Genomic DNA, 20847 nt, shown 5'->3' with positions numbered 1-20847 from the left:
GGGAGGCCCAAATCTATAAATTGGAGCCCCCTCTTTTCATTAAGAGGCTCTCTTGCTGCACACTAGTCTCTACCACCGTTACAGGCTGCCTTAATGATGGCTACTCTCTTTCCGTCTCTCTTGAAGGTTGCCCATGAAGTATACCGGCTGTTGGGGTTTGTCTTGGAGCTTCCATCGCGAAGAAATACTGAAGGCAGGATGTTTAAGCATTTTATTATGATTTCCAGCCACAAATTGTTGTACCAATCGTTGTAATTATTGTACCAGTTGCTGTTCTTGCTGTACCAGCCATTGTACTTGTAGGGGAAGAATTAGTATCCACACAGAGGTATATGGATTATATTGTTGGCTCGGCATTTCTATAGCTTGTGTACCGGTTGAATTTTATGGTTGCCTCGTGTTGGACTGTGTTATGGAATTTGTATATGGATAATCCGACATCTCCCATTCTCAAAGCTTGTGCATGTTATATTTCTCCTTGGGTAATCAAATACTTCGAGGGAGTAGTGGACCCATTCCGGCCTCTATGTGGTGTCAGCTCTGCATCTCTCTCTTTTACAGCTATGATGTGGATAAAGTGGCATATGTTTAAGGTTGTGGCTGATTTCAGTGTTTAATTGCATTAATGGTCAAGTGTTTTGGCGAAAACCCCAAGCCCTCTCTGGAAGTCACACTGGTATCAGAGCATTAATAGTCATGAGTGTTTTGCGCATCGTGCCTAGGAAGTTACATTGGTATCAGAGCATTCGCTCTCTTACACTCTTGTGTGAAGACGATTCTGTTGGGGTATAAACACTGGCTATTAGTGTAGTTAAATATAGCTGGCCTATCCACTTATGGGAGTAGTCATGCATCAAGGCATCTGCAAAAGACAATCTGATTTATGGATTTTTAGAATCTATTTTGGAATCGTGGGATTGCCTTTATTGCCTGTATTCTCTTTTATACGGAGTTGGCTATTTATGCCTGATTTATGGATCTTATTATCAAGCTCGAATGCAACCGATATGGGAAAATATTTTTTGCTGAGCATGGTGGGTTAATAACCCTCATGTCACTTGATCGAATCAGGAAAATAAAAGCTGAGTATACTTTGAGTTTGCAAAGTTGGTGCTTTTGCGGGGAAAACATCAACGAGTTTTGTTTTGATGCTTTCTAATTCACGTGTCTCCCAAACATCCAACTTCCTAGATTTAAAATCAGAAGTAACATCAGATGAAAGAGGATCAAGAAAAGATTGAAACACCTCATAATCAAAATAAGAACTCTGTATAATATTATGAAGTTTTGCAGAGTTTGCAAGAGTAGAGGGTGGGACTCCAAAATCACCTTTAAGACAAGCTGGAGCATCTTCCAATAAAAAAGACAATGTATGATCCTTCCATATTACATGGACATCATGGTTATGAACCATTCTATACCTATAATAATGTCTACCCTATCTACATTCATCAACAAAAAATCTAGTCTATCCGAATAACTCTTGATAGATATAGGTAGCTAGATCACACATCTAGTCCTAGATCTGTCCATGCCTTGCCACCAAGTTCACACAATAGACATGATCACTTGACCGGGTCTCCATTCCCAATTTCTACACCAATTTGGCATATTAATAAAATTGTGAGTGTACCAAGATCAAATAGAATGTGTACAATTTTCCCCTAAATTGATCCACACACGTATGAGATCATTGGGCCAAAAACTGACATACTAAAGTTACAATCCATGCAAAACTATGATTAAGAAATGTGGTATGAACGGATGTAACCTTAGGATTACATGTAATCTCGGTCCAATGAACTCCCTCACGCTTCTGCTTTTTCTGCACTTGAGGACAGCTTCCTTTCCAATGGCTTCCTTTCCAATGGCCTGTTTGACCACAAGTAAAGCACCGTCCCTCCCGAATGTTTTGGAGGCTCTGCTTGGTCCTCTAAGTCTTCTTAGAATTGGGTTGACCCAAAGTCTCGATCTAATTTTGGGTTGTGAAAGCCAGAACTAAACTTACATTTACATTTGGAATCTGGTTCAAAGTTGCCCGAGCTTTTCTACTTCTGAGGAGGAACGCTTTTCTTACTCTTGCCGATAACTATTTCTTCATAAATCTTTGCAAAATAGCATCCACGAACGTTTTGCAATTGTTGTTCCTCGCTTTGAAGCTTATGATCGGGGGACAATCCCCACATTAAAAAAATCCCAACAAGGTGACCACGTCCATATGTGTTGCCTTCGCCTTCTATTCTTTAAACTTGTGCAATTAGGTGTCAAAAGACAAGGTCTTCATATCTAGCTCTGCAAATCTGGATACCACGTCACACTCATCTCCTACCTCGAGAAAGTCATTCCTAAACATATGCTCAAAACTAGCCCAAGCAGTAGACTTATTTTGAAACTCTCTCCACACAACAAGGCTTTCCCTTTCAGGAGGGGCCCTTCACCATCTGAATCTTCCAAGCGTCATGGATACGATGGAATTCAAAATAGACTTGCTAGCACCATTACCAAAATACTAAACATGATGACTTGTCATTGACATGCATACATCATGGATAGAAGGGTCATAATTATAGTGTATAATGAATGCCCAATCATCCTGCACATTATTGACCGACTCCTTTTATGCACTTGGTGCTTGTCATTGACATGCATACATCATGGATAGAAGGGTCATAATTACAGTGTATAATGAATGCCCAATCATCCTGCACATTATTGACCGACTCCTTTTATGCACTTGGTGCTGATGCATCAACCACACAGCCCTGCCTAACTCTTTCCTTTTTCCTTCACTAGTCTTTTTCTACATTCATTGATATAATGGCCTCGCCTTCGATAGTAGTTGCATTTGCGTTTCTTCTTAGGTTCATCACTCCCTTCTCAGCATCCTTGCCAGGAGACTAGGCTGATTCTCACTTTGGCTTTAGCCATTCCACCAATTTCAGCCTTGCTCGCCAGAGGAGACGTCTGGGTGAAGAACAAAGCTATTGAATTATACCCTGCAGCAGATTTGGGAGTACTCACCACCACCTTCTACAGAATAGTGATCTCTAATGCAATACACTTCTCTCCTTCAGGAGAATAGCCATCTCACTATCCTGGCTTCTCAAGGTAGATACCAAAGCTTGGAGTTTCTGCATCTCGCTGTCAAAATAAGCTTTCTCGACCACAACTATCTTCTACTCTTCCACCATGATGGTATGGTGGCCAATCTTAGTATCATGGCCAGGTTCCAGCATCTGCCCCTATAACTTCTCGTTAGGGGGTGGATACTCGCAAGCATTGGATGCCTTAGCTCATGGCAACCATGTCCATATATAGTACTGTAGGCGGTGTGGTAGATGCGTATACAACGAAAGCGATTACATTGCATAGACGCGGTCATCGCCCGCGTATCAAGAACGCGGCCCACCAACCACCGCCCACTAATGATGGACCTAGCATCCGAGGGAGTATTCTAGAGAATTTTCCTCATATCGTCGCCACCTCGGAGCGATGCCCCGGACCCCAGCTAACGGTCGTATCCTTGACCATCTCCTAACCATCATCAATGGTCACAATAATCACCCCGTCAGCGTCTAAGTCAGGGTTCCCACTAAAGACATATACATTATGACTAACAAATGTGCATTATACATCAAAGTGAGAAACATGCTGAGAGGCGGGCATTGAGTGTATACTAACACCCGCCTCAATGTCCACCCGAAGATGAACTAGGTTTGGTAAAGTAGAGAGATTGGGGAGACCGGGGTGTCGCCATTGTCACAACCCCATAGAAAAGTGAAAAACTCTTGTATCCTTTCAATAAATTGCATTTCTCAAATTTTAATCACATATTACTTTTCAAGTTTTCCTTTAGAAAATAGATATTTATGAGTGAACTAATCCAATTGAATTGGATAAATTGTGCACTTGAGCAAGGCTACTGGTGTGTGGCCATAGGTCATGGTGGACCCACGCAGTGGGTCATATGTCATGCACAAGACGTGTGCATGCTCATTCCCAAGGCTATTTCTTGAAGGGCAATAGATAAAGAACCAATTTTGGAACCCGAGTCTAGAGCTACAACGGCTCGGCATGGGCAAGAAGACTCTGGAATCACCCAGGAAGCTGTCGGCCAACATTTATGGAGGCTAACTATGTCGGCTAAAGAAAGTAGGGGATTTGTCTCAGGGACTTCGCCGACAGCAGGTTGGCCAGTCCACAAGTGTTTTCCAAGCCTATAAATACCAATCGCTTAACTCCTTGATGATCATTCAGTCCTTCATGACCTGAGTCATTAGTCTAATGACCTGAGTCATTAGAATAAGCATAGATTAAGTGATTACCACCTTTTGAGGGGCAGTCAAAGGCTTGCCATGATGTACACCTTTTGTACTATATTAAGATGTACACCTTTTGTACTATATTAATATATTAAAACTCAGGTATCTCTCTCTTCTCTCCATCTCTCTTGCTTGCGTTTTGCATCACGTCGTGTACCAAGATGGTGTTTAGGGCTGAAACAAGACTCCCAAAGCTTCCGTATGTGACATTGGCATCAAAGCATAAGGCTCAGCAAGGCTAAACACTGATTCAGTTCCAGATAAAGGTGCACAATCCAAGGAGAGTAACACAACACATGGAACAAGTTCCCAAAAGGTTGGTTGGTGGTGTTCCACAACACACAAGGGGAATGGCAGTTGTGTGAGTCCGGCATACTAGGGCTTTCAAGCAACGGTGGTGGAGTGAGAGTGCCAAACTCCATACTCAGAAACAGAAGATCATAGAAAGAGTTCAGAGGCAGGGCATGAAGAGCTAGGAGACAAGACGGAACAGATGCATAGAACTTCATCAGATTTGGAGTGGATTTGAAGATCAGGCAGGGTTTTCAATGAAAAGGTTGCCATAAAGGAAAGGATGACAAGTTGGGGAGTCCAAGAAGAGAAAAAGGGGATGATGACAGTCACCCAAGAACAGAAGTTGGAATCCCATCATCAAGTTTAGCAGAGAGGGATGTCATGTGCAAGACATTTGCATGCTCATTCCCAGGCCTATTTTCTGAAGGGCAGCAGATAAAGTACCAGTTTTGGAACCAAAGTCTGGAGCTACAACAGCTAGGCATGGGTAGGAAGACAATGGAATCACCCAAGAAGCTATCGACCAGCATTTATGGAGGCATATCTGTGTCAACTGCAGCAAGTGAGGGATTCGTCTAGGGGGTCTGGCTGACAACAGGTTGGCCAGTGGTTTCCAAGCCTATAAATAACACTCGCTTGGCTCCTTGATGATCACTCAGTCCTTCATGGGCTGAGTCATTACAATAGGCATAGATTACGTGATTACCATCTTTTGAGGGGTAGCCAAACGCTTGCCATGATGTACACCATTTTGTACTATATGAATATTCTAAAACTCAACTCTCTCTCATTCCCTCCATCTCTCTTGCTTGCGTTTTAAATTAGGTTGTACCAGGATGGTGTTTAGGGCTGAAAGAAGACTCCCAGAGCTTCCCCGTGACATCAAAACAAAGATAGTTTACACTTCCATCTGTGTGTCTCGAACAGACGCCTGAGGTCGTTAACTCAAATATACCAAGGTTCAGCTCGCACACTGTGTCACCATTTGGCCACCCAACTGGTCCCCCCATGCTTTCTCATTATGTGTATACATTGGACTAGCGTTTGTAACTTCCTGGGCGCAGCACGCAAGCGGTGTCGCAAAACACTTATGACTTTTTATGCTATGATACCGATGTAACTTCTGGAGAGGGCCCGAGATTTTCGCCAAAACACTTGACCATTAATGCTATTAAACACTGAAATCGGCCACAGCCTTAAACATATGCCACTTAATCCACATAACTCTAAAAGAGAGATGTGCACAGCTGACACCACATAGAGGGCAAAATGGGCCGACCCCCCCTTGGAGTATTTGATTACCCAAGGAGAAATATAACTTGTACAAGCTTTGAGGGTCTTACTCTCCTCCCCATCATCCACGGCAAATGCTGGATTATCTATATACCAATTCCATAACACAGTCCAACACGAGGCTCAACCGGTACACAAGCTATAGAAATGCCGAGCCAAAAATATAATCCATATATGGAGGTGTGGATACTGTTTCTTCCCCAAAAACCACGAGTCTTCATGCAATAGAGATGGTACAACAAGTTCAGCTCTCCATCCAGCAAATACAACCATATTAGCAAGAAACGACCTTTTCCTAGCCTGGAAACGCGGAAATGCCGTTTCCCGAGAGTCTTCGTTTTCGTTTTCGTTTCCGTTTCTCCATTTCCTAATCTCCAATAAAAAATCACCCATTGATTTGTCTCATCTAGTGCTTGCTTAGTGATTTTCTACAAATTTTGTTCACTATTTATTTCAAATCGTGATGGTGTACTCCTCAAACTTTTCCCTAGTTATTAATTTTCTCTTTACTTTTATATTATGTATCATATATCCACCATTCCAGCCGTTTCCGTTTCCTAGTTTTGACCCGTTGCCGTTTCCCAGAGGCCGACCGTTGTCGTTTCCATTCCATGCAACTATGAGTACAACAAGTACAATGGCTCGTACATTTAGGTACAATGACTGGTATAGCAAGTACAATGGTTGATATTGCAAGTATAGAGCTTGGTACATCAAGTACAATGAATGGTACAACAAGTACAACGACTGGTACAACAAATTCAGTGGCTGAAAAATCATAATAAAATGATTAAACATCCTTGCCTTCAGTATTTCTTCGCGATGGAAGCCTCCAAAACAGTCCCCAACAGCTAGTATACTTCATGGGCAATCTTCAAGAGAGAGAGAAAGAGAGTAGCCATCATTAGGGCAACTTGTAACGGTGGTAGAGGCTAGTGTGCAACAAGAGAGTCTCTCTTCATGAAGAGAGAGGACTCCAATTTATAGATTTGGGCCTCCCATGAGCTAAAATGACAAGAGAAGGCCATAATGACACTAGTGGAGAAAAACACAATAGCTGAAGTGACAAGTGTAAGGCCACCTGTCTCACTTTGATCCACTTTCTGAGGCCACTTGTCTCACTTTGATCCACTTTCTTGCCACATGTCCCAATCTAAGAGATGGGTCCTTCCATAAATTTTATCTCTAAAAATATCCCAACTGGTAGCCAGGCACTTTAGCACCTCTTGGTATTTTTTCAATTCCAGACGTAATGGCACAAATAAAATTTCCCTCGGAGTCGGGCCAAAAATAGCAACTCTCCTAGATTTTAAGTGTGTGATCCTTTGTATTGCAAGATAATCCCCCATTCCCAAAGCTTGTACTTTCCAAATATTTAGACGTCCTCGAGTCCACCATACCCTTTTCATACTAGGAAATATCCAAGCTGGTGACATCCTCGCAAGCTTCTTAAAAGTTGTCTGTGACTTTAAGCTTCAAGCCATATATCCAAGATATAATCATGTCCCATCAGGTACGCGAGACGAGATCCAATATAACTGAAAGAATCCATGTCCCAAATAAATGGGCAAGACTTAATAAGTCTCCATAATACCAATATCAAAATCATGTCCCAAAATAAATGGGTGAGACAAAACAGTCCCATAAGTCCAGATATCATATCTATGTTCATGCTCCAAGAGTATATCCAAACAAAATAAGTTTTGGTGTCATATTCACCAACTCGAAGAAGCATTCTCTCGTTCCCCAATTCCCAGCCACGTCAAATGCATGCAACTCTCCACTGGCTTCCATGCTTACACATGCAAGCACCAAACCGAGAAATAGAAGACTGATTGACCATGCATGCAGATGTAGAACGTCCACTGGATCTGAGTGCAAACATCAAGTCCCCAGCATACCAAGTTCCAATTTATTGGCACTTGGCATAGACATAGTCCCCTGCCAACAAGGTGTCAGTCCACATGACCCTTCGCGTAGACATAAGTCCCCTACCAACGAGGCGTCATGTCCACTCTACCACTTGCACTCCGTGTTGGTACTTTGATCAGCACCTGAGGAGAGGTGGGCTCAAGTGTGGAACATAAGATAAGAATCACTCCCAGACAAAGATACCGTGGTGCTCCATAAACATTTCTGCTACACATAGTTTATAGGCATTTCGGCCACCAATAGTTTTATACACATTTTGTTCGCCATTAGAAATCCTCAATCCATGAGGCAACCATCAGTTCCGTAAATCCAAGGCATCCCAAATAAAGGGAGCCAAAAAGAATCATCCATCCCAATAAAGAGAGCCATAAACAATGTTTCCCTGAAACCAGTTTACCGCCCAATTGATTGCTTGATCATAGGATTCGAGGTTCTCAACATGTGAGTATTGCACCTTATAGGATGAACCAACTGGGAGAGGAATCGATCGCTCGACAATTGTTGGAATATCTTGGGATGGGGTAGATTTCAATAGAGGAAATTCCCCATGGGAGCTCCAGTGCTTTTGAAGCATAGAAAAGATGGAACTAGGAGGATGCATATCAATTATAAAAGTTGAGCAAAGCTACAATCAAGAATAGATCCCCTCTTCCTAGACCAGATGATCTAATAGATAGGCTCCACGAGCGAAGTATTTTGCAAAGATTGATCTTTGTACATGTTATCATGGACCTTTTCGGATCCTTAAAAAGATCGGAGAGGTAGCCTATAGACTAGTTTATCCATCTTTCATGTCTGTAGACTCAAAGAGATGTTGGGAGCTGAGGATAGCATTGTGACTCCTCAAGAACTTGTTGAGGTTGATGACTTATCCTATATTCCACATGAACCGAAAGCTGTGATTGATTTTAGGGAAAGGCAACTTAGAAATAAGTTGATCCTTGAGTATAAAACTAAGTGGAAAGATAGGCAAAGGAGGACTCGACTTGGGAGACACTTGCTAGTACACATCATAGGTTTTCCGGTTTTCTTTCTTAGATAGATTTTGTTTCCAATGTCTTAGAAGGGAAAGTACTGTTTGTACCTGGAGCTAATCCTCGGATCAATGGGTCTAATCTAGCAAGGTTAGGGAGCCTTGGTGTAACCGATAGGACCCGGACTAGAAGAGCATAGTTGCCAGTTATTTCTAAAACAGGAAGTATTATACGAGTTTTATACTTTTAAAAACGTTTTTTAATTTTTGGGAAAGTTTTTAAAATAAGTTTTTTATTCATTAAATTTTTTAGCTATAATTATGGTATGTTTATTTAGTTTTTAAGCCTAGGAACCAAGGATTTCATGTATAAAAGTTAAACTTGTGCATAAAAACTCAGGAGTAAACAATTTGAAGCCTATGGCTATCATAATTCATTAAATCATAATGATAATACATTCACATGGCTTGAGGCCTCCATGGGTTTGGTGGCGGCAATGCCACTCAACATTAACGTTAATATTGATTTGCCAATGACCATTCAACATTAACCATTCATGTACAAAAAAAAACACTACTCCAAATTTTTTAAATAAAAATTTATTTTTAAAAAATATATATATATATATATTAAAAAAACTGCCTTAAAAAATGCGTCCCAAAAATTGGGATGTTTTGAAATGTACACGTTTTTAAAATTTTTCCCAAAAAAACGTGTTTTTTTGCAACTATGTAGAAGAGAAACACTTCAATAGCAAACTGAGAATAACAATAGAAAGATAGAGAGATAGCACACTGAGCTGCCCCGTAGGTACGTCTTTATTACGTAGAAGCTTTTTACAAAGAATCCAAGGTGAGGGTGCAAACGGCACCGGATTTCCCACACGTATCCTGACAAAGCTTTCTTCACAAAAGCCAGGCCAAATCAAAGCCATAAATCAGTCCCAAACAATCAGTCCCAAACAATCTCCAAAACTGTTCCAAAATAGCCCTTTGTTCACATCTTGTTTCGTGCGAGAGAAATCAGAGGACAACTGTCTACTATACGGCCAGTATTGGGAGATAAAATACTGCTGGACAGTCAGTTTGAAGAGCAGCCAGGAAAGGAAAAGACTCGCAACTGTACGGCCTGCTACTCAGCAGCATCCAGTCGACAAAGAAAGAGATAAAACCGGCCTCTTTTTGTACGGCCAGCACACTGCTGCGACCACAAGGTGAAGATTCCACAGCCTGCTGTTAGTCAATAGTAGAACACACTGTTGAACAGCCAGCTAGAGCAAAAAGGTAGTAGCACACAACTGTTGGCCAGCCTGTAGGTGACCAGCTCCAAAGTGAGAGAAAAGAGAGGAAAAGAATACATGCTGATGCTATAGTTGGCCAATCTGTAGGCGACCAACAAAAGGCAGGTGCAACACAGCTGCAACCAACAGCTCGAAGGCAGCCAGAAGAGAGAAAAGGAGAGAATTAGTAGCCGCCAACTGGGGAACTTGAGTGCATATCTTCCCAAAAGGGCCGTCCCTTCATGTCTTTTACGATCCCTCTTTTGGCTAGCCTAAAAGCATGGCTCCAATACCCCCAAAAAGCAAGTTGACCAGCTAAAAGTGCTTGGGGAAGTCACTTTTAGCATCCTCAAACTTCATGCCCAAGTTTTGTAAGCCAGATTTGGTGCCTATGGCTCTCAACCATAGGCGCCTTCTTTTATCCAGGAATCCATACCCAAACAATGATATGCTTGACCAACTTTAATGATGTCTGAACACATTGACTCATAAACTCTATAAGCCACATAAATGATTAAAATCCCATGATGCTCATGCTTTGTGACCATCTTTCAGGCCTATCCATGACATTGAATGCTTTAGCTTACTCCTCTTGTGGAAAATCCTTGTTCTCACCTTGGTTCTGTTTTGTGTCACCATTTGGTCCCTTGACTAGTCTTGATCAGTGTTTTAGGGCAAGCCCACACAACAAAACCAAGGTGAGAACGGGGATTTTCCATAGAACAAAATTGAAGCATTCACTCGCAAAGATTGGCTTGAAAGATGGCTACACAACATGAGCAACATTGGAATTTAATCATTAAAATGACTTGTAAGGTTTATAAGTAAGTGTGTTCACACATCATTAAAGCTGGTTGGACGTATTTTTATTATTGGGCATGTACAAGTGGACCGAAGGAGGCGCCTAGCTACAGCTTGGAAAGCAAGTTGGGGAAAAACATAAAAGCAGATATTTTTGGCAGCAAAGCCACTTATGGCAAAAAGGGAAAAGCACAACTAAATTAGAGCTGGTCGACTTTATAGAAAGCAAGGAAGGGCTTTTGTTCATCATGTGCATACACCTCCTGGCCGGCTGCAGTTGTTCTCTCTCTCTCTCTCTCTCTCTCTCTCTCTCTCTCCTCTCAGTGCTGGCCGTACAATAGTTGTTCTCTTGTGGTTTTCTTGCGTTAGTCGTATAGGAGTCTTCTTCCCATCTTTTGAGCTAATCGACGGTTGTTTTCTCTCCCCTTTGGTTGCGCACAGAACAACAACAATATTACTCTCTTTACCGGCGGTTGTCCTCAGCCTGCCTTCCATTGAGGAGGCCATACGGTAGCTGGTCCTACGTCTGTGGGTTGTTCCGCTTGCAGTATACTCTTCCCAAGGCTGGTCGACAGAGCCTTTTGCCTCCAAATGTGGTTGCCTACTTTCCAAACAGCAGCCATACAGGGTTCAACATCCGTACATCTGATTCGTGGACAACTGCTTGTGTGTTCTTCTCTCTATCAGTTTCGGCCGTGTAACGAGCAAGATTTGAGACTGATTCGTGAAGTATTTTGGGGCAGTTTTGGTCAGTTGTTGGTATTGTTTTGTGCTGGCTCTGGAATGAGAGCTTAGTTTGAACCTTGTATATGTTCGATGGAAGGTTTCTTAGTGTTTATGTGGAAAATCCGGTGCTATATGCACCCACATCTTGAGTTCTTGTAAAAAACTTCTATTGAATAAAGAAGTTCTTATGGGGGGCTGGCGTTTCCGGCTCAGTGTGCTGTCTATATATTTTTGTGACTTCTTGTTGTGTTCATACTCTGTTGGCATATTTGAAGTGTTTGTCTATTGTTCCGGGTCCCCGATCGGTTACAATGGTATGAGAGTATAGGCTTTCTCGGGAGCAAAGGCTTCCTAGGAAGAGAAAAGATCAGAAGTGGGGACCACACTGACCAACAATTTTGCTATTGAGCTTATTGAAGCAGTCATGCGTCAAGATCATGAGGAATAGACAGCTTAGTTTAAGGATTTATGGATTCACAGATTTTATCCTCGAAGTATGGAGTTGGCTTTATGTGCCCGTATTCAACACTCTTTCCATATGGATTATTTGATTATAAATCAAAGCTTACAGATAAGTTATATGGAGATATATCTCAGGATATCTTATGGATATGGTGATGAGATATTTCTTTTGACTTTATGACAAACTTGGCAAAGAAAAGCTAAGGATACTTTGAGTTTTGGGAAGTTGATTCTTTTTGCAATTTATTGCAAGTGTTTTTGGACACTTAATCCCTGTATACCCGTACAAGGAGAATTGTGTGTTGTTTGCCTTGAACTGTTTTAGGTGAACATTGTTAATGGTTGAAAAGCCTAGTTTATATGCTTTCATATGGATATGTTCAACGACTATGGACTAAGTTTCTGGCATATCTTTGGTCGAAGATTTATACAGATACGATGGTTTGGCGCATCTATATGGTTATCATTGTCTTGGTGATTCTTGGGCTTTATATACAGCTCTATCACTCTCTTTACTAGGATGGCGTATGTTTTTCTCTCCCTTTATTTGGGACGCAATGGACTTATGAAACTCATGGATAGAGGATTTTTCTCTGGATTTCTATCATAGGCCGAAAATGCCTGTAAAACTATCTATTTCATATATGCTTATGGAGAACCAAGATCTCTATGCCTGTGATTTATTCTTACCCTATGTTATACCTCACTCATGGAAGAGTTGGTGACTCTAGTGAGTATTTGAACTCATGGAAGAGTTGGTGACTAGTGAGTAAATACTTGAACTCATGGAAGAGTTGGTGACTCTGGTGAGTCAGTATGTAAACTCATGGAAGGGTTGGTGACCGTAGTGAGTCAGTATCTGAACTCATGAAAGAGTTGGTGACTCTAATGAGTGACGAGAGTTGGTGACTTTAATTAGTAAGGAGAGTTTGTGACTCCGCTTGCCGAGTATGTAAACTCATGGAAGAGTTGGTGGCTCTGTCCAGTGAGTATGTATAAATGGAAGGGGTGGTGATCCTAGTGAGTTATGTGAACTCATGCCATGGTAAATAAAGCCTCGTGGAAAGGGAAAACTTTGACTTCATGGACGGGCACTGGTCAGCCTGAAAGATCTTATCCTTTGTGTGCAAAATGGGTGGTACCTTCTTTCCTCCTTCCACAATCTCAAAAGGCGCCTTGCTCGTTGAGGTATGGACGGTGTTGTTATAAGCGAACTCCACCAAAGGAAGATACTTTTCCCATTATTGCTTGTGCTCTGACCAAGGTGGAAAGGTACGTAGTGTACGGCACGCTATTAGTACGTACGGAACGTACTTTTGTACGGAACAAATTTTAAGGTACGTAAACAGTACGTACCATTTGTAAACAGTCCTAGAAACCTGAATATTTTGTAGACATAGCAACCAAAATACTTAAAATAAAGACTGAACCTCATTACTTAAAGTTTAAATCAGTTACCAAGCCCATTACACAATACCTCATGTCAACAGTCATAGTGATATAAGCAAGAACCATGAAAGTCATAGATGATAAAAGAGAGTACAAATATCATGTCTACAGCACATGTCCTGGTCCACAAGTGCAAAAAGCAAAACAATGAAACACTACAGTTGTCTAGACTCTAGACGCAAGAGTCACAAATCTCATCATCAGATGAAGATGATGAGTCTTCTGAAGAGAGCATGCCTACATCATTGATACCATTGTCCTCTTCATCGAACTCTAGCTCAGCAACAACAAGCTCCAGTGCATCCTCGTCATGTGAATCGAGAATCTGAGTGTGAATGAGTTGGACAGCCTCATTTGCACGCCTCTGCTGGGTGCGATGAACTGGAAACTTTCCCCTGCGAATGCTCTCTCGTCTCGCAGAGCGTGGATCTGGAGTTGCATGGCGTAGAGGAATGCTGAGAGATCGTGCACGTGAGCGGGTCACACAACGATCCACACTCTCAAGCTCTCTATGTAAAGCTCTCAAAATCTCATCTTGCTCGTCTCTAATCTGCCGATCCACAAGCTCCGGGCTGGGTTCATCTACCAATTTGAGTAGTGTTGGATCAACCTGTTTAAACATGTCACAAATTGCATATTGGATATTCATTGAACGAGAAAAAAATTTCTACTTCTAAGTTCTTCTTGAGTCCAATTTATACCTGCTTCGGTGACCCCAAAGCATGGTAGCTTCGCACGAGCCTCATGTTAGCTCTGCAGTACACCAACTTCTCTAATTGAGAAGTACTAAGGCGATTCCGAATCTTGGTGTGTATAAGAGAGTATGAGCTCCAATTCCGCTCACATGCTCCAGCTGAGCAATCCTGTGCAAAAATGAGTGCAATGCGAGCAAATTTGTAAATCTTTTAATGCTAAAACATCAAGCTTCACTTCCGAAGACTATACTTTAGAGATTAATTACAAGTTACCTGAGATAGAACACGAAGAGCAAAGCGTGAAAGGTTTGGAAGACCAACCCTTCATAAGAGTGCCACCATGTCAAAGGGAATTTCATGGCTTCCTTCCTCAATGACACATGTCTCGCAAATGAAGCACCAATACCACTCATGTACGTGGTCAACTCTCTATCGATCTGAAGTTGCTCCTCCTCTGAGAACATTCTTCTAACATACTCTAATTGCTTCATGCTCAAAGCAGTATTATTCCATAGCTCTGGCGGCCTGTAGAGAGGATGGAGCATGGCAGCCATCGCATGGATGGGACGGCTCATGAATGTCCACCGTTTGTCTACAATGTCCAAGATCTCACCTCGGCTGAAAATGAGAGATTGAAAATACATGTCTTAGGTTATAGTGTACACATGTCAGTCCTGACATGTCATGAGAATCGAGAATCGAGAAGTCATAAAAATCAAAGAAAGAGGAAGAAATTAGAACTATTGCTTATCGTTGAGCAGTCATCATGGAGCACTGAGCAACATGGTCTTTCATTTGCATAAACAAATGAAAGACCAGCCCCAAAGTTGAGCCCTCCATGTCTGTAAGTCGGAGAAGGACATACACGGGCTTAAGTGCAACTGAAAGGCTATGAACTTGTTGCCAAAAATCATCATCCAGGATCCGCCTCTACAAGTATTTTGTACGCTCATCCTCTGAATGATGCATCTGTCGCCACCTTGGATCCACAAGTGTTGATGATAGTGAATCTCTTATCTTGTAGAGCCTATCCAAGACCAAGAATATGTAGGCAAACCTGGTCTTGGAGGGTCTCACCATATCCAAAGGGCTATGGCTCCGAAAGATGGCAAGAGCGTGATGCTTCTTGCGGAAGAAGGTGGTGATCTTTACAGCATCTGCAACAATGGGCTGCACCCAAACAAGCTTCCCAATGTCTTCCATAAGTAAATCAAGACAATGGGCAGCACATGGAGTCCACACTATATGTGGATACTCTGCCTTGACCATTTGATCCATTGCCTTGCAGTTAGAGGCGTTGTCGGTCACCACCTGCACAACATTGTCCTCCCCAACCTTAAGGATAGCCTGTCGAATGTGGCCATAAATGAACTCCCCTGTGATCCTGTCTCCTGCTCTCCTTGCATCCACGGCACGCAAGAAATAGGTGCCCAAGCAAGATGATGTTGGGGTAAAGGCATTATGCCCACCCTTATAGTGTGTACAAGCCCATAAGTTATAGTACATAGTACACTTAGTACTTTTAATGTACTAAGTGCACTATGTGTACTAGTGCAATATACATGTGTGATAGGGGAGTCACACTCATATTATGAGTTGACTTATCCCCACAACTCTCTCTCTCTCTCTCTCTCCTTGTTTCTCTGTGTATGTCTCCCACATGAACTCTAACCCTAATTCTCTCTCCCATTCAACTCGTATCAGAGCCATAGCCAGCCGCACTTATTGAAGGCGTTGCTATTCATCTCTGCGGTGATACACACACACAAATTTTCGGGTTTTCTCTGCTCGAATAGGGTTTCTTGCATTGATGGCTTTTACGGGTAGCCAGTCTTTGCATTTGGGAATCGAGCAACAGCAGCTGCCTCTTGATCTCCCATTGGTGTGGTGAGCGTGGAGGAGGCCTGCGCGAAGTGGTGAAGTGTGTCCCCGCGAAGGCAAGCTCGAGCGACTGGTGGCGTTGGGCGTTCAACTGGCTACTAGGAAGGCGGCGAAGTCAGCACACATCCATACTTAGGCGAAGGGCAGGCGTGTCAGGCGCCTACAGCAACCAGGCGGACACGTAAGCCAAGTCCAGTCGGCCCAGTCGGTGGCAACAAGAATTTTCCATTCGCTTGTGTAGACCCCACCCCTGCGACCAGCCCAAGCCCGACTACAAAGCAGCCCAACCAGCCGGTCACACAAGCTGGTGGTAGATGCAGCCATCCGTACAACTGCAGCACTGCAGGCACATCAGCAAGAAGCGCTCCCTCCCCTTTCTGCATCAGATTTCTGCAACAGCATCAACAGAAATTCAGCCTGTAAATCTCAGAGAAATTCAAAAATTAAGAGGTATTTGCCTTCAATTTTGGGAATTTCTTATCAATTCAATCAATGGAGTAGGTACAGGTGCCGAATTGCTCAATTTTTGAGCAAAATTGGCAAAATTGGGTGACATTGGTCACAATCAGGATCAATTTGCAGGAAATTGGATGTCAAAATTTGGGGCTTTTGATATATTTGTGCAATTAAGCATTCATACATGCTGTATGATGTGAGAAATCGCACATTCGGGCAAAATTGCAACAAATTGCAGTGCAAATCAAGGGGCTTTTGTGCCGATTGGATTGATTTGCATGCAGGCAATCGCATTTGATGCTGTGGATAATGTGTTGATGCCTGACAAGCACTCAATGTGCCTGTAAATCAAGGGGCTTTCATGTATTGGATGTATATGTGGCAAGGGGAAGCATCGTGAAGACTCTGGATGCCTTCATGTGCGTCAATGTACCATGTATGATCAGCAATTGATCTTAAATCAAGGGGCTTTTCAAGATTTTATGCTTGTTGAGCTCGGCAAAGCAGCAGGCAAGACTTTTATGCCTTGAATCCTCAGAAATCAGCTTGCAGTCAAGGAGCTTTTGCCCAATTTTTGTTCGGGACTGTTGTATGCAGTGTTCGGGACTGTAAAAGTCTGATTTTCACTCATTTGGACAGCCAGGAGAGCATTTATTGCTACTGTACCTGTTGGTACAGATTTGGCATAGCTTTGTGCAAGCTTTGGCATGGCTGTACACTGATTTGAGTGAGGAAAAGGTTCATTTTCAGCTGCTGTACTTGCCGTTACAGGTTTGGTACATCATTGGTGAGCACTTAGTATTGCTGTACAGTACTTTGGAAGGGGAACAGAGCACATTTAAGGTGCTGTCCTAAATCTGCAGCAACCAGATTTTGGTGATTTCATCACATACAGTGGGAGAAAAGTTGCATTCTTGCTTCCGTAGTGGGAGATAAAGTTTGGGAGAACAATTGTGAGCACTTTGTGTGCTTTTGGTGCAGTGTTTGCACATTTTGTAGGGAGTCAGGCATTGACAGGTTGCATATTACTATGGCAACCACAGGTGAGAGCTCTTCATTGCTTCACATCAAGAAGCTTGAAGGCTCACATAACTATGATATTTGGCAAACCCAGTGCTATAATGTGTTGCTCCAGAAGAAGCAGCACAAGCCTATCAAAGAAAGGGGTGTAATGCCCGCTTCTCTTACTGCTGAAGAGTGGGAAGATATGGATGAGCTGGCAAGATCTACTATCATGTTGTCTGTGTCAGACTCTTTACTTTTCAGCATTCGTGAAGAGAAGACAGCTTGGGGAATGTGGCAAAGATTGCAGGACTTGTATGCCCAGTGCCTCAAGCAAAGTGTATTGGTTGAAGAAACACATAGGTCTTCAGATGAAGGAAGGGGCGTCTATGACAGCCCATCTAAATGAGTTGAATGGTATTGTCAGCCAAGTTATAAATCAAAAGTTGGCAATGGACGACGAGTTCAAAGCCACTTTTCTCTTATGCACTTTGCCAGAGAGTTGGGACACACATTCAGGACAGCCACTAGCAATTCGAATGCTATGCTGTTATATGCAGATGTTGAGGGTGCTCTTCTTCAAGAAGAGATGAACAGGAAAAACAACTCTGTTGGAAAGTCCAATGCAATGAATGCACGTGGGAGATCCCAGCAAAGGGGTAAAAGCCAAGAACGGGGAAGGAGCAAGTCTCGCTCCAAAAAGGACTTGGAATGCCATTATTGTGGCAAGAAGGGACACATCAAAAAGCAATGCTACAAATGGAAAAATGATCAAAAGGAAAAGGGAAAAGGCAAAGACAAAGACAAAGATGTAAAGCCAAAGGGCAAAAGTGGAGTCAAGATTGAAGAAATCAATGTGTCACATGCAGGTGACAGTGAGGATGAGGTCCTATTCACGTCTTCACTTGATGCCCATTCACTTCTTACAGGAGATGGTCATGGTATGCACTCATGGATCATTGATTCAGGTGCCTCCTTTCATGTCACAGGTTGCAGAGACTTGTTTGTCAGGTATACTGCTGGCAATGAAGGAGTAGTTTATTTGGGTGATAACCATGCATGCAAGATTCTTGGCAGAGGTGATGTGAGGCTTGTGTTTTCAGATGGCTCACAGCTTATGCTCCATGATGTCAGGCATGTGCCTGAGATCAAGAAGAACTTGCTTTCTACTGGACAGCTTGATGATGCTGATTATGTTACCACATTTGGTCGTGGAAAGTGGAAGATTAGTAAGGGCTCACTGGTTGTTGCCAGAGGCTCTAAGGTGGACACTCTTTACTTCATGGATGCAGGTGTTTGTCACCATGCTAATGTAAATGCAACCGAGCTGCCGGAAATTTCTATGTGGCATAGCCGGTTGGGACACGTGAGTGTCAAAGGAATGGAGCAATTGTCTCATTTGGGTTACTTGCCTTCTCTAAAGTTTTCAAGTTTTCAGTTTTGTGAGCATTGTATATATGGCAGGCAACTCCAGTGCCCCCACAAGAAAGCTCTTGGACAGAAAGATGCTCAGTTAGAGCTTGTGCATACAGATGTATGTGAGATGCCTCAACTTTCTTTGGGAGGGGCAAAATATTTTGTGTCTTTTATTGATGATGCCACACGCAAGGTGTGGGTTTATCCTCTTCGTTTGAAGAGTGATACATTCTCAGTGTTTCAGAAGTTTGTTGCTCATGTTGAGAATCAAACTGGCAAAACACTGAAGGCTTTGCGTTCCGACAATGGTGGAGAGTATATGTCCAAACAGTTCAGGACTTTTGTGATGCTAAAGGCATCAAGAGGGAGCTCTCTACTCCTTATGATCCTCCACAAAACGGGACAGCAGAGAGGATGAACAGGACTATTCAGGAGAAGGTCCGTTCTATGTTGTCACATGCTGCGTTACCTCATGGTTTTTGGGCTGAAGCTGTTATGACAGCCGTTCATCTTATAAACAGGTCACCTAACACGAGGCTTGGTGGGAAAGTGCCAGAAGAAGTATGGACAGGGAAGCCTCCATCATACAAGCACTTGAGAGTGTTTGGTTGCGTTGCGTACGTGCACATACGCAGGGAAATGCGCACCAAACTTGATCCTAAGTCTCACAAATGCATATTCCTAGGATATGGTGACAGAGGTGAAATGGGGTATAGACTTTGGGATCCCGTGAATAGAAAGATTATACGCAGCAATGATGTCATTTTTGATGAAACATGCATGTATAAGGAGCCTGGCAGAGTCATCTTTGATGATGATGGACATCATGGACAACAACAAAGGGCTGTAAATCAGCCATTACAGCAGCAAAACCAGCCCTTAAATGGTGCTGAAAATGGTCCAAATGGACAGCGTTTGCCATGCAAGTGGGTATACAGGCTCAAAGTTGCACCTGATGCAAAGCCAAGATACAAAGCCAGGTTAGTGGCTAAGGGCTTCAAGCAGGAATATGGTGTGGACTTTGAGGAGATCTTCTCTCCAGTGGTCAAAATGACCACACTTAGAGCTGTGTTAGCTTTGGTTGCTCATGATGATCTGGACTTGATTCAGATGGATGTGAAGACTGCTTTTTTTCACGGTGATCTCCATGAGGAGATATATATGCAGCAGCCAGAGGGTTATGCAGTGAGTGGAAAGGAGAAGCTTGTATGCAAGCTACATTGGCAAAGTCTTGCAGAGGTTCAATATGGACGGGGGGAAGAAGACTAGTACTCCTTTGCCTCCATATGTGAAACTCAGTGCTATGGACAGCCCACAGTCAGATAGTGGCAGGGCTGATATGGCCAAGATTCCGTATGCTTCAGCTTGTGGCAGTCTCATGTATGCCATGGTTGCTACTAGGCCGGACATTGCATTTGCAGTGGGAGTGGTTTCTAGATACATGGCCAAACCTGGCAAGAAGCATTGGGAAGCTATGAAAGGTGTCATGAGATACCTGAAGGGCACACAGGATATGTGCATTTGTTTTGGCAAACAGGATGCATTAGTGCATGGTTACACGGATTCGGATTATGCTGGTCATCCAGATAACCGGAAGTCTACTACCGGTTATGTGTTTACATTCACAGGAGGTGCTGTGTCATGGATATCCAGGATGCAGAAGTGCACAGCCTTATCTACTACAGAGGCCGAGTATATTGCAGCCACAGAGGCTTGCAAGGAGGCATTATGGCTATCTCAGTTAGTGGTTGATTTGGGCTATACAGGGGATATTCCATTGTTGCATTGTGATAGTCAGAGTGCCATCCAGTTGGCAAAGAACCCTGTCTTTCATGCAAAGACGAAGCATGTGGATGTGAAGTATC

The 20847-nt window shown here is 42.8% G+C and overlaps 2 protein-coding genes across 2 annotated transcripts in view; one reads left to right on the top strand and one right to left on the bottom strand.

The window, feature by feature from the left end:
- LOC147609112 (ABC transporter F family member 1-like) overlaps positions 1–20847 on the top strand; it is a 38790-nt gene that overhangs the window by 7645 nt on the left and 10298 nt on the right. The gene's annotated exons all lie outside the window — the stretch shown is intronic.
- On the bottom strand, positions 13349–14542 carry LOC147609113 (uncharacterized). Its single transcript, XM_086788630.1, has 2 exons — positions 14234–14542; positions 13349–14142 (listed from the first exon to the last, which is right to left on the bottom strand). Exons 1-2 carry the CDS (start codon positions 14276–14278, stop codon positions 13705–13707), a joined length of 483 nt encoding a protein of 160 aa, XP_086644756.1. The 5' UTR covers positions 14279–14542; the 3' UTR covers positions 13349–13704.

Source organism: Cibotium barometz, chromosome 52, assembly GCF_041138505.1.
Source record: "Cibotium barometz isolate CiBa-2024 chromosome 52, ASM4113850v1, whole genome shotgun sequence".
NCBI classification, from domain to species: domain Eukaryota; kingdom Viridiplantae; phylum Streptophyta; class Polypodiopsida; order Cyatheales; family Cibotiaceae; genus Cibotium; species Cibotium barometz.
Note: the sequence above shows the minus strand (reverse complement) of the source record. Positions and strands in the feature narration are given on the sequence as shown.